The sequence below is a fragment of the Pogoniulus pusillus genome, chromosome 21, assembly GCF_015220805.1.
Source record: "Pogoniulus pusillus isolate bPogPus1 chromosome 21, bPogPus1.pri, whole genome shotgun sequence".
NCBI classification, from domain to species: domain Eukaryota; kingdom Metazoa; phylum Chordata; class Aves; order Piciformes; family Lybiidae; genus Pogoniulus; species Pogoniulus pusillus.
Genome location: NC_087284.1, coordinates 16,721,138 through 16,735,478, shown reverse-complemented (window position 1 = coordinate 16,735,478; position 14,341 = coordinate 16,721,138). Strand labels below are relative to the sequence as shown.

The 14,341-nt window shown below is 42.4% G+C and overlaps 1 protein-coding gene across 4 annotated transcripts in view; it reads right to left on the bottom strand.

The window, feature by feature from the left end:
* MYLK4 (myosin light chain kinase family member 4) overlaps positions 1–14,341 on the bottom strand; it is a 58,479-nt gene that overhangs the window by 7,393 nt on the left and 36,745 nt on the right. For all 4 annotated transcript variants that reach the window (XM_064161091.1, XM_064161089.1, XM_064161092.1 and 1 more), the window contains exons 3-9: positions 9,462–9,528; positions 8,497–8,953; positions 7,693–7,712; positions 4,845–4,950; positions 3,665–3,758; positions 2,515–2,624; positions 954–1,095 (exon numbers count right to left, since the gene is read on the bottom strand). In XM_064161091.1, coding sequence (XP_064017161.1) covers positions 954–1,095; positions 2,515–2,624; positions 3,665–3,758; positions 4,845–4,950; positions 7,693–7,712; positions 8,497–8,953; positions 9,462–9,528 — 996 coding nt within the window. The remainder of the gene's footprint in view (positions 1–953; positions 1,096–2,514; positions 2,625–3,664; positions 3,759–4,844; positions 4,951–7,692; positions 7,713–8,496; positions 8,954–9,461; positions 9,529–14,341) is intronic.

Here is a 14,341-nt window from a genome sequence, read left to right as displayed (position 1 = left end):
GGAATCACTAGGAAGCTTTATTGCCATTCATAAAACTACAGACATCATCCTGTTTTATTCCTGCACTAAGCAGTGGTAAGAAAGAAGTCTATTATTTGTTTAAAATAAGGGAGAAAGAGCCAGGTCGAATGTACAGGCTAACAAAAACTGCTTTTACAACAAATGTTTTCTAAGAGGTGACAGTTAGCCATTAGCCATTGACCAGTATAAGAATAGGTAAGTGGTGGATTTGTTCTTAAAAGTAAGTTAGAGTGCTTTTTGTGTTAATAGCTGGCAAATTCAGATAACTAAGCAAGTATGTAGCAGAGAATTTGCCACCTTCTTGGAGCTTTCAGCTGCACTAGCAGCTATAGCCTAACCCAACACAGCTGTACTGGATTTGTTACATCAGCCACTATCTATTTTTATTTCTATAGTTTTAGCAGGTAATTTTAATGTATTTTCCCTTAAAATGGCTTTTCACAACAACAGCAGTGTTGTGCATTCCTCAGAAAGATGTGCAGGGTTTCCACTGACCCTGAATGACCCTTGCACTTAGTTCCACTCAGCCATACCTTAGGTTTTGCATAGTAAAAAATGGGGATAATTGCTACCCCATGCCTGATGTGTAAAACAGAGATCTTGTGCAGTTGAATTAAATAGTATTTGTGCAGTATCTTCAGATCCAAATGTGAATATTGAAAATAGCAAGGTATTTGTAGTCAGCTGCAAGCTTGCTGTAAAATCAGTCTGGAAAATTCAAGTGTCAGGAGGCTTGGCAACACACAATCACAATTCCCATTTAATTTACTTACTCCTGTAATAATTTAACTGTTATCAGTGTGACTAAAGTGAATACACACTGGACTAAGGAAAGCAGAGTAAGGAGCTTTGCTGTTTCTGCACAAGAATTTGCTAGTTGTATGGCCTTTCCACAGCAGTCACTGGACAAAACATACATCTCAGTTGATTACCTTGAGATCCAAATGAAGAATGTACATTTGGTGCATGTACTGGATCCCCTCACAGATGTGCTTCATGAACAAGATTGTGTCCATCTCTGTCAAATTGTAGTTTTCATCAATAATTCGGTCAAATAACTCTCCTCCTTCCACACTGAAGAAAGAAAGGCACAATCCAAATGCAGGTAGAGCAATATTGAACTTATGCTGATGGCTGTTTGCATCATTCACAGTCACTTCAGTAAGGTGGGTCCACAATATGAGCTTGTACTCTGTACTTTCCAAGAAATGGGTTCTCATGCATAGAATCACAGAATCAACCAGGTTGGAAGATCAGCCAGTCCAACCTAACACCCAGCCCTAGCCAGTCAACCAGACCATGGCACTAAGTGCCTCAGCCAGGCTTTTCTCAAACACCTCCAGGGATGGTGACTCCACCACCTCCCTGGGCAGCCCATTCCAATGCCAATCACTCTCTCTGGCAACAACTTCCTCCTAACATCCAGCCTACAGTTTCCCCAGCACAACTTGAGACTGTGTCCCCTTGTTCTATTGCTGGTTGCCTGGGAGAAGAGACTAACTCCCACCTGGCTGCAACCTCCCTTCAGGTAGTTGTAGACAGCAATGAGGTCACCCCTGAGCCTCCTCTTCTTCAGGCTAAACACCCCCAGCTCCCTCAGCCTCTCCTCATAGGGTTTGTGTTCCAGGCCTCTCACCAGCTTTGTTGCCCTTCTCTGGACATATTCCAACACCTCACCATCTCTCTTGAATTAAGGGGCCCAGAACTGAACATAGTACTCAAGATGTGGCATACCAGCCTGAACTACTTCAAGGTCTGAGAGTCCAGTCACCCATCTATTGGTAAGGATGAAAGTCTTGGAATTTGAACCTTATGCTGTCTCCAGTCATCATTTTTTGTTAGTGAAGTTAATGAAGTCACATGGAAAACAAGGACATCGTGCTGGAGAATCCACAGTCTCCTCCCTCAGAGTTTAAAAGGGACATGATCCAAAGTTTCAATTTCAAAGTATCTAAAGTCAACAAAGTATTTTCAATTTTAAAGTAGCTAAAGTCAGCAATTTTTCATGACATTTCAGAATGCTCCATCCATAGCTACACATTTCCTTTTCATGACATGCTAATCACACACACCAAATTCAGAGGACCATCTAATTTTGTCCAGAATAGCCAGAGTCATGCAACTTAAAGCCTTATGCTAAGCCTTTCCAAGTTTTACTTACACTCTTCCTGGCTTCCTCAAGACATCTGCTTAACTTGACTTTAAGCAGCTATTATTCTGTGCCTAAGGAGCACAACCCAGCACAACAACTGGGTTTATCCATTCAGGCACCCAGTATAAGGATTAGGCACAGCACCTAGAAATAGCTTCTCTTTGGTGTTAAGATGCCTTGTCATTTGTCTCACAGAACTGGAATGTTCCTGAGAACAACTTTCCTATGTTATTTCCACCTATAAGAATCTCTATTTCTAATTTCAGGAGAAAGCAAGAAAGAAATGGACAATTCTAGCAGGAGTGCTAAAAGCAAGAAGAGAAAGCAAAGAACAGACTTACTACTCCATGACTAGTACAATGTCATTTTTTGATTCAAAGGCATCATACAGCTGGATGAGGTTCACATGATTCAGTTGGTTCATAACGTTGATTTCATTCTTTACTTCATCCTGCAAAGAGTCATGAGAATTGTTACAAAACCCCTTGCTGAAAGCAGGCTACCTGAAACAGGACATAGTTTGAACCAGACATCAACACTATCTTCTGGTTTTCACTGGTGGCACCCAAACAGAGGATTTTCCTTTGATTGTTCATGCAGTGGTAGGTGGCAAGGCTATAGGGGCTAGTAGACTCAACTCAGAGCTTGAGTGGGGACCTGCTTCAGTTTAAGAGGAAAAGGAAGAACCCACGTGGACGAGTAGTGGGTTCGCACAGATGTAAAGGAAGAAGCAGAAAAGGACTTGATCCAATCACCTGTAGGTATGCAAGATAAACCTCTGCAAGATAAGTCCAGGACAGTCCACAAAACCTCCCTGAGCAGGCAGAGAGGAGTGAGACTGGTACGCCATTGAGTCCAGCTATTTCAGATGTGCGGTTTAGGATGGGCCCCTCTCCATTGACTACCTGGGGATTCTTGGTGACCTGTTTAGACACATCTATACCTTAGCATCTCCAGTTAGCTGAGGCAAATCCTACTCTTGAATGTCACTAATGCCACCACTGTCACACAAAGAATGCTGAGCACATCTTTCATGTGAAAGCAAGCCCCACGTGGTCATAAGGCTGCAAAACAGGCCAGACCAATTCTCATTTGCTGATGTCAGTAGCCCAGATCAAGCCTGTTATCAGCATCCCTCACAAATTACATCAAAGTCACTGCAATAAAGGCTACAACGTGCTCAGGAAGATACACACTATGCCACAGGCCTGACAAACGTTTTTGCCATTAAATAAAACCCTTTAATAGATTTAACAGCAGAAAGCAAAAAAAGAAAAAAACCAAAGAATCACAGATTGCTGAAAACAAAGTTACATTTTTTAATTAGGGAAACTTCCCTCCAAAGACTGACTGGAAGTTCTGGAGGAGAGAGAAAGAGAACTTGAGCCAGAGCTAAGTCCAGCAGGTCCTATGAGTGTGCTGGCTTGTGAGCCACTTGGGCATGGTCTGTGTCCACTGGGGAACAAAAGCCCCATGTGATGCTCTACCAACCTTCTGTTTAGGACCTCTTGCTTTTATAATTTTGGCTGCTAGCTTCAGACCTGTTGCTTTCTCTTCACATTTGTACACTTGGCCAAATCGCCCTCTAGGAAGGAAAAAAAAATAAGACAGACAAAAATCATCCAATGGTACTGGTATCAGCCCTGAGGGTAAACTAGGTTACAAACAGCAGAAATATCCCATTTTAATTGCTCTGTTGCTGCTGTTTTGTTGTGTAGATTAGACTTGCAACTACTCAGTTCAGGCATGCTAAAATCACACACCGTTCTAGCTGATACTGTCCCTCTTGCATGATTCATTATGCTTCACCTCACAACCTGCAGTGACTAACCCTGAGGAAGTCAACAAACTGTAAGGGTAAGAACTCACTTGTGTGCACACTCTGCCACTCTCCATCTCATCAGTCCTCCAAGGGAGGGCTATAATTTCATGATGAAATAAAACCTTATCCAAGATGATACTGTCATCAAAAATGACAACATCACTCCCTCCTAAACAATGTCACCATGAATCATAGAATCAAGCAGGTTGGAAGAGACCTCCAAGATCATCCAGTCCAACCTAGCACCCAGCCCTAGCCAGTCAACCAGACCATGGCACCAAGTGCCTCATCCAGGCTTTTCTTGAACACCTCCAGGGACAGTGACTCCACCACCTCCCTGGGCAGCCCATTCCAATGCCAATCACTCTCTCTGGCAACAACTTCCTCCTAACATCCAGCCTATACCTACCCCAGCACAACTTGAGACTGTGTCCCATTGTTCTATTGCTGGTTGCCTGGGAAAAGAGGCCAACCCCCACCTGGCTACAATGTCCCTTCAGGTAGTTGTAGACAGCAATGATGTCCCCCCTGAGCCTCTTCTTCTCTAAGCTAAACACCCCCAGCTCCCTCAGCCTCTCCTCATAGGGTTTGTGTTCCAGACCAATCAACTACATGGCCTGTCATGTTAGTTGCTGATCTATCTGAAAACATGCCTGTCTTTTCAGGCATGGGATCCACTGACAGAAAGAAGGCAACATGTCTCCATGTCTTGCTGGATGCAACATGAGGTAAAGTATTACAGCATCCTCGGAGTCTTCAGCTATAGTGAGGCATGTTGCTTGCATTCACCTCCTGGGTTGCACAGATGTAAATTTGTGCCTTGCTTTCCATTGGGTTCATGTGACTTACCCTCCTAGAATTTCATTCTCACTGACATTATAATAACTGCTGATCCCCACCCTTTTGGCTGAGACAATCCGGTGATCAAATGGTGCTGGTGGAGTAGGACTATTATCTGCAACAGACAAAACAGAGAGGCAGCATGTGAGTGGACACATGCAGTGTTGGTCTGTTTGTATTCTAGCCCCTCTTTTCCCCAGATAAGATCATTTTAGAACTTAATATATCTACAGCGAGTTTAATAAATAAGTTTTTCCCTGCTATTTAAAAGGTTTTATTCCAGGAGCTCTGGCTCAGAAAACAGGGTGGTGTGGAGGAGCTACACTACCAAAACTTTATTGAGTTAGCATCTTCTGCACAACAGTAGCAAGAGCAAAAACTGCTAGAGTAAACCCATTTGGATTCACACTCTAAAAGGGCCTCAGCAATGTTTTTGGAAGGAATTCAGCTTTATCTCTGATAATATTTTCTTCCACCCTTGTTAATAGGGGAGTACCTACTGAAACTCTGCAGTAGGGTATGAAGAGAGACTGAACTCTCCTCAGGGCCCAGCTGAGCGATGCTGTTTCCCAGCTTTTGCTGTTCACAGTGAAGAATCCCCTTCCCTACTGATTGACAAAACTTGTCATTCTCCACAGTGTGGTCATCACCTTCAAAGATCATATTTAGATCTTGTGCACATGAGGGAGTTTCACCCTGGCAGGCAGCACCTGGGATTTCCAGTATGGCTCAGGACCCGGTGTGGTAGGACACATGGTAACTGTCACGGTGCTGCTCTGAAGAATTTCTGTCCTTAAAGAAAGACGGCAGATACAAAGTGAAGAGGGGCGCAGAGAAGTGATGGGTTCCCAACATCACACTGCAGAAACTAGGGAGTTTTGGCATAAATACAGGTCTCTGGTATTATTGCCCAGGACTATTCTGCCGTCCCGATGTCAAAACCCCTGCTGGAGAGCAGCCCTGCATGCCATATTTCTCTTTGGATTTTTCACAGGGTGTTGTGACTTCAATTTCACACCCATGTTGTTTTCCATTTGATTGATATTCCTGAGAGTGACCTTTGGCTGACCAAAGTGACAAATACTTCTTCAACTGGTTGGGAGGGCTAGAGCCCCAGCATTACAGCATGAGCTCCCTGGTTTGGAATGCTGGCTCCTTTTTGTGTGAAGCTTGTTGGACAATTTTTAAACCATTCATTACTACAGTGAAAATGATTAAAAACAGCAGAAAAAAAAAAAAGCCAAAAAGAAAACCCATGACAGCATGGAGCTGGCAGGAACACTTTGGTCATTAGTGTAGTAGTAGATGGTACTTATTCACAGGGAATGTCCATTTTTCCAGGACACCAGCTGTGTACCTGGCTTTTATTATTTATTTTTTAACAGTGTTAATGACTTACATGGTCAGGAAGTTAGTTCATGGTCAAGGAATTGTGAAAAGTTGGGGCTTCTGGAAGTTTGCCACCTACTTGAGATGCTGCAGAGTCCGAATTGCAGGACCTCAAGTATGGACCTTTCCCTGTTACTGAGACCCACAAAACACCAAGACAACCCCTACCCTAAAGGGAGAGTTTGGCTCTGACAACAGAAACACCAAGGGCCCCAGCATCTAAGTGGCAGAAGAAAATGGCCTTCTGAAAGCTCAACCAAACTTTGGGTGAGGAAGTAGTCATGTAAAGAGGCCAGAGTGCCTCTTTAAAACTATTCCTAGGTTTCAGCCTTCAAGATTTCCTCAGTGACTGACCACCATTTTCCTTTTCCTGCATAGCAGAGAGGATTTTCTCTCTCTTCAAGAACAACCTTCCATTACAGATCAAAGATTTTCCAACCTTTAAGTCATCCCTAACAATCTGCCAGAGCTCAGGACAGGTTATAGAGTTAACATTTTTAATACACCACTGCTTCCTGCTGCAAAAGCCTAGCACATACATTTAATAAATGTTTCCCTTTTCCATTCTGCCCCCATTCCCCAAGCAAAGAAATGCATTCTGAGCCCTGTGCATGCACACACATACATCTTCAAATCTTTCAGGCCATCTTCTCATGTGCCTCCATTTCATATACAGGGAGAGGCAATGAAATTCTCAAGATGGTGTAATATCAGAAATCTCTGCCTAATCCTGGTGAGGACTGCCTCAGCATCACTTCTCTAACTGTCCAACTGCATCACTCAGGCTTCCACACAAAAATCTGTAGTTTTTTTTGTTTAACAGGCAGCAGTTGTTCTCACTTCAGATTGCAACGGCAGGAATAAGAGCAAGCTGCTTTTTCAGGCTGCATCCAGAGCATTGCAGAGACTGTGTTAACAACACACCATCTCAGCACTTCTTCAGGCCACTTTTGTCACGCATGATACAATTTCTCCCACCACTCTATCCTTAGGAAGTTTAGTTCTATTGTTAAAACAAGAGGAAAAGTGAATAGTGCCAGGTCAAGTAGTTGTGACAGAAGCAAATTAGTTGCAACTAACTTCTGTCAGTATAGAAGCCTCAAAGACAGAAGCAAATAGAACTGTGTTATTTCCCAATAGGTTAGGATGTGGCTCGTGAACAACTGCTTCCCATCACAGTTACTGTGCACTCCTTTCCCCCCACTAAGAACAACCAAATCATTCTCTTCTATGGATGTCTCCATCTCATTGTCACTATGATAGCAGTTGAATCAAATGCCTTGCCTTTAGGAACATTCCCTGTATGGGCTTTTTTTAGTTTTACATATGCCACCAGCAAGTTCTGCATCTAGTTTGCTCTTTTTCTTGCCATCTTTGAATAGGCTTTCATCATTCACTCAGTGCTTACTGCTACCTCTATGCTCAAATTGGCAGGTCTGCTCAGTGACTGAACTATAATTTCCTGTACCTTTTTCGCAGCCTTTACACCTGCAAGGACAAAACATGGTGTTAGAGCAGAGTACACTTAAGGCACAGCAAATTTAGAAACACAGATGAAGAATGCCTACATATATATTGTATTCAGGTAACACAGGCCATTGTGCTTCATGGTGTAAACAGTTTCAATATTCACTTTGAGAAATAAAAATGACCCCTAAGTTAATAATGACAGCAAAATGTTTCTTCATTACTGAAACCCTTCCCTGAGTTCTTCTAAATGTAACATTTGGCTCTCAATTTCACCTTTAAAGAAATGGTCCCTGAGAACTTAAGCTCTTTAGAAGGCTATATATCAATTCAGGAAAGAAAGAACTACAGTAAACAGCTTTATCAGCTTAATTACCTGGTCAAATGTTCATGGTTTTATGTTATCACTTAAGTTACTTCATTTTGCAGTAATTTACTTCCCAATTAGTACCTGGCTTCAGCTAACCTTATTTACTACTAGGTTACATGGTGCTGAAGTATTTAAACCAGCAATGGGAGACTTCTCAGGGAGGAAGAATAGCCTAACAGAATTCCCATGTTCCTAGCCTATTCCAGAATCAAACAACCAAAGCACACCACTCATACAGCGTACGGTAGATTGTTGGCTTGTCTTTTTTAGAGGTCTAATTTCAGCTTAGAGCTTGGGTCAGAGAGATAAAATGATTTTACACTTTTCTATTGGGCTGAACTGTCACCAATATTTATATTAACCAGCCACCCTGAACTACACATTTTTCTAAAGCATAGGTCTCTCAATAATGTGCAGCTGAGATTCAGATCTTACCTCCCCTCTGGTTCTTCTTCATCGTGGCTTTGTTCTGCCTCATCTTCAGTTTGGGAAGGAGCTGGTGGTTCCTCAACATCCTTTGCATTCTTTTCAGCATTTCTTTCCTCTTTTTTCTCCCTCTCCTCTTGTCTTTCATCTGCAGACACCTGATGTTCCTCCTTCCTCTCCTCATCTGCTGGAGACTCACTCTCTATCTTCTGCTCAGTTACCTTTTGACAAGCATCATCAACAGCATCTTCTTCCTGCTGCTTTTCTGTAGCAAAGGATTTCTGAATGGAGCTTCTCCTATAATTGTTTTCAGAAGACAAATTTTCTCCTTTCTCTTCTGACTCTCCACTGTGAAATTTGGAAGTGTCTGTTTGAAGCAGAACAGAATTTTCTCTCTCAACATTTTCCTTGTTGAGTTTATCAACTTCTCCTTGAGAGCAGGACTGGTTCTTCTGGATGGCTCCCTCTGCAAGTGAACAGATTACCAAGGAATCCACCAATGGTTCTCTGATAGTCAGTAGCAGTATTGAAGTAGGGTTGCACACCTAGCATAGCTTCTGTTGCACTTTGAACTAGGCACTTTATTTCCTCTCCCACTTTCAGGGTCAGTGTAAAAGCTTTCTAACCATGCAGAGAATACCACTTTTGAACAGGGATATCATGGATCACAAACTCTTCCCTTTCAAACACAACACTGGAAAACATTTTTGTCACTCAAACTTACTGCCAAGTTACAAGCCAAGTCAAGGTTAATAAACTTGTCATGCCAAGCACTTCTTTTTTTTGCTCAGTTTGCCATAATGTGCAGAGGCAGGTGGAAAGTAGGTTGAAGGTGCTTGAACAATTCTCATTCACTCTGATGAGCACACATGTAACCCAAGCAATTTCAATGGAGCTGCTCATGAGGGTAATGCCTATTTCTGTGCAGCTCTACCCTTAGGAACTAGAAAATAGTCAGAAAAAAAATGTCCAACCTGTTGAATCTGGTGGCTTCTTCTCTTTTATCCCTGTCTCGTTCAAATGCGACTTTTCTTTGATGACCTGTGGAAGAGGCACTTGTATTAATCAGGGTATACAATGCTCACGTTGTATTGCTCCTCATGAAATTACAGCCATGTATTTTTGGCCAAACCCAAGTACCTTCTGTTCTAACTCACTCTATTCCTCTAAATGATGGTCACTATGTTAATCACTAATAAGCTGATAAGTTCGGTGAGAGTGCAGAGCAGGAGAAATTATCTCAGCTGTAATCAACATCAGTGTTGGTACAAACACAGCACAAAAAAAATCAGGATTTAGCCTCAGGGACCAAAAAATCAAGACAAAAGCAACAAAAAAACAAACAAACAAACAAAACCTCTCCCCAACATCTAGAAATGAGCTGCTGCCCTGCACTAGCTTTTGCTGAAAGGCTAGGTAAGCCAAAGCCTGGCTAGCTAGGCTAGTTAAGCCAAAGCTTGGAATACTTAATATTCTAGCTAAATTTTCAGTAATAGACTTACTGACACATTTCAATAAGTTTTTTTTGCTGTTAATCAACATTCGGCAATGGCATTTTTAATGATCTAATAACGTATTGCAGGCTGGTTTAAAGAGTTAACCAGGAACAGGGCGGTATAAACCATGCCGGCTTTGTAGTCTTCTACCAACATTTCACAATGCTGCAGTGACATCTAGAGGTGCTCTGCACCAAGCCAGCTCCTCGTTAAAAAAAATCTCTGGTGTTAGGTACCCCTGTGGTTATTTACTCATATTTCTCTGCCACTGTGTTTTCTCATCGTCCACTTCCACACTTGCAGCAGGGTGCAAACCATGATGTCTGCTGTTGCTCACTGCTCCTTTTCCATCTGCCCTCTTCCTTTCACCCTACTATGAAACTGCCACCATTGTTATTAATAGCAGATCTATAGGGCATCAAAAATGAAAATGCCTCCAAATGATTTCCAAAGAGGGAACTTTTTCTCTTTGAGATGAAGCATCATAATGTGCTACTTCATCAAAATCCACAGGGTCAAGCCCTTAATGTTGAGTGTCCTAATCAAGCAAGCAGTCATAGAATCAAGCAGGTTGGAAGAGACCTCCAAGATCATCCAGTCCAACCTAGCACCCAGCCCTATCCAGTCAACTAGACCATGGCACCAAGTGCCTCAGCCAGGCTTTTCTTGAATACCTCTAGGGACAGTGACTCCACCACCTCCCTGGGAAGACCATTCCAATGCCAATCACTCTCTCTGGCAAGAACTTCCTCCTAACATCTAGCCTATACTTCCCCCCAGCACAACTTGAGACTGTGTCCCCTTGTTCTGGTTGCCTAGAAGAAGAGACCAACCCCCACAGTCCTACTGCTTATTCTTACAGGACTCTGAGCATGAATCAATCCCATTACTAAACATTTATTTTGGTAAGTTCTCAACATTTTTTATGCTTCTTTGGGGTTGACCTTAATTTCATCAAGTGGTATAGAAAATAGGCATGGAATTAAAGCAATGTGCTATAAAAACTGGATTCAAGGGAAAGAGAACTCCATGAGAAAGAAGAAGATTTGAGAAAAATTGGATGAAATTGAATGAAAGGATTTTACCAGGACTTGTTCCAAAAATCTTGATCTGCAGGTTTGTTACTTTGAGCCTAGCAGGGATATTTTAGTGAGAGGAATTAAGACTATAGGCTGTGAAAAGGAAACAATGGTGATGTCTACTTTACTCATAGGCTTGCTGAGTTGTATAAAAACAAGAACACAAACATAGATAGCACAGTTTGCTCTCTGATTTTGGGCTGCATTTCTCTCTAACCTGCCATCTGTGTGACTAATCCTTCTGCTTCCTAACCCCCCATGCCAATTCTTCAAACTCACCTTGAACATAAGGCAAAGTCTGGGGTAAGGTAGAGGAGTGGGAAGAAGGTGGAAGGTTGGTTGGGAGCCCCTCCTGGGGACTCTGGTTTCTGGGAGGGTTGCTGTGTTTCTGTATTACTTTTTAACTTGTATATTTCTGTATATAGCTGCATATATTGTAAATATCTGCCTGTATATTGTGCTAAGCTGTAATTATAGCTTTATTTCTTTAATTTCCAGCCATTGAGCCTAGTCTGGGTGATTTTCTTTAGGGGTGAAGGGGGTGGGTAACACCCAAACCATCACAGTAGAGGACAAAGACGCTGTAATACAAGCATAAGAACTAAATGTATCAAGAGCATAAGAACATTGACTAACAATGATTTGGGATGCAGTTGGTCCCAGGAAGCTGCAAGACATGAAATGAAAAAATCCTAACCACAGCTAGGCAGTAGAAACTAGGAGGTTTGTTCACACAGAAATTAAATACAAATGTCTTGATTCCAGACAGATCACAGGCAACTGAGCAATGCTCATTTGCTTTTTCTTCACTGGTGAAAAGCACTAAAAGAGGTAGGGAAAAGCCTTGGACTTAATGATTCTGCAGTGTGACCACAATTGGTAATGCACTCAGATTCCAGTAAGTATGTCAGCCTCACCGTACCACTGAGGACATCAGCTCTGATCAAACACAGTCAGCTGAACAAATAAGCAGAGGAACGGCCGCCAAGCTCTTTGGTGCATCAGGCCAGATTTCACTCCTGCACTCAGAACTAACTGCAGGCACACAGCACTTCCTACTAAATATTGCTGTAGTTTGCAGGTGTGGAATACAGAAGCCAGCTTTTGAAAGCCCGTCTGGTGGAAGGAATGCTGGGTGATGCTGAATATCTGAGGCTGCCAGGGCGGTACATAAATGCTGACAATGTTTCCTCAAGCATCATTTCTAACCTCTTACATATGAACAGCAGATGAGGAGCTCATACTAATTTAGATGTCACAAGTAAATAAGTAAATAAAAATGAAACATGTCCTGGTATCTTTCAGAATCAATAAACGTAGCTATTTGCCAGTCAGTAGCACACTAGAATAAGAAATACAAATATAAGGACTAGATTTTGGACTGTAGACACACGAGCAGTCTATACAGGAGCACTCCAGTTTTCTCCATGTTTTCCTATTCCTGGCAACATGTGGCTTCAAGTTGTCAAACCCTGAGCCTCATTTTTTCTCCACTGTAAAAGGTTGCATTGCAGCAGATTCTCTAGAGCTGACAGGAGTCAAGTTGTCCTTCCCAGCCCAATGACAAGAGGTACAAAAAACTCCTTGCAGTCTGTGAGGGACCTGAACCCATGATGTTCAACCCCAAGAAGCTGAGCTAGTCACTCTGAGAGCCCACAGGTCCTGAGTACCCACAGACACCACATTCTTCTGAAACCTCTTCCAAAAACTGTGGTGGTTTGATAATGACACCTGACTACTCTTCCCCACGTTCCTCATCCCTGGGTGTGGTAGCAGTGCTTTCTTAGGGTTTTTTTTTTTAAACTTATCCCTAATGGGACATTATTTATTTATATATTCTTCTTCCTGAACTTTGGTGGCATGATTTTTTTTCCAGTCTGTAATCTCTAAAATTATAGGAATCAATATTTCTTCATAGCAATTATGCCTCCACCTTATCATAGAATCAACCAGGTTGGAAGAGACCTAGCTTGGTGTCATCTGCAAACTTACTGACGCTGGACTCAATGCCCTCATCCAGATCATCAATAAAGATATTGAACAGGACTGGGCCCTTTACTGACTTGAATATGCAGAATGAGGTTAATGGCACTACAGTCAGTTTCCCCACTCGTACGAGCCTAAAACTTTCAACAAAGTGTTCATTTTAATTCCACAAAAGGTTAAATAGGTAAGGTTGGATTGTGACCCTACAAAACATGTCATAGCAAAAAGGTGTCTGTACTTACACAAGTTGGTACTGTGCTTCAAAAATACATTTTCCAGACTTAAACATAGTTCTTGACAGAGAGAGGGATTTGCATTGGAATGGGCTGCCCAGGGAGGTGGTGGAGGCACCGTCCCTGGAGGTGTTCAAGAAAAGCCTGGATGAGGCACTTGGTGCCATGGTCTAGGTGATTGGCTAGGGCTGGGTGCTAGGTTAGACTGGATGATCTTGGAGGTCTCTTCCAACCTGGTTGATTCTAAGATTCTATGTATCACATATGACAGAGAACTTGAGCCAACCAGCATGCACGATGATGCCTCCTGTGTTGTCCCTCAAAAATGGAATCCATCCCCTCCTCCTTTTTTTGTTCTTCTTCAATCAAACCTTTTTTTTTTTGCCCCCATCAGTGCAAAATATTCAGTGATTCTATTTCCGATACAAACTTATAAACCTTCTCTCTAGTATCAAGTGAGAGAATGAGATAAAGTGGCTTCAAGTTGTGCCAGAGGAGGTTTAGATTGGTTATTAAGAAAAAAATCTTTACTGAAAGTGGTCAGACATTGGACCTGTCTGCCCAGGGATGAGTTAGAGTCATTGTCCCGGGAGGTGTTCCAAAACATGTAGACATGGCACTTCAGGACATGGTTTAGTGGGCATGGTGTGTTGGGTTGGTGGTTGGACTTGATAATCTTAGAGGTCTTCTTCAATCAAAACCATTCTATTGTATGATAATGTGCCCTTGCTGGCAGGTGGCACATCTGCTTCCATCTCCTTTTTGTTGTTGTTGTTTTGGGTTTTGTTTTTTTCTTTCTTTTTCCCCCACTATACAACTTGCTGGCACTTTTGGGCAATGATTTTGACTCTTCCAACATCTTTATAGAACCCCTTGAACTAGATGAAGAAATCATTCCTCTGTGTAAACCAAACTCAAGTCACAAGTATCTCTTTCATTGCTCACTGCCTGCCATCACCACTTCTCCTCACTGATGCTTGTGTGCAAAGGCTCAGGTGCTGCCAGGATAGCACCAAACTAATTGTGTTCCACAACAGCTATCCTTGTTGTCCAAAGCCAG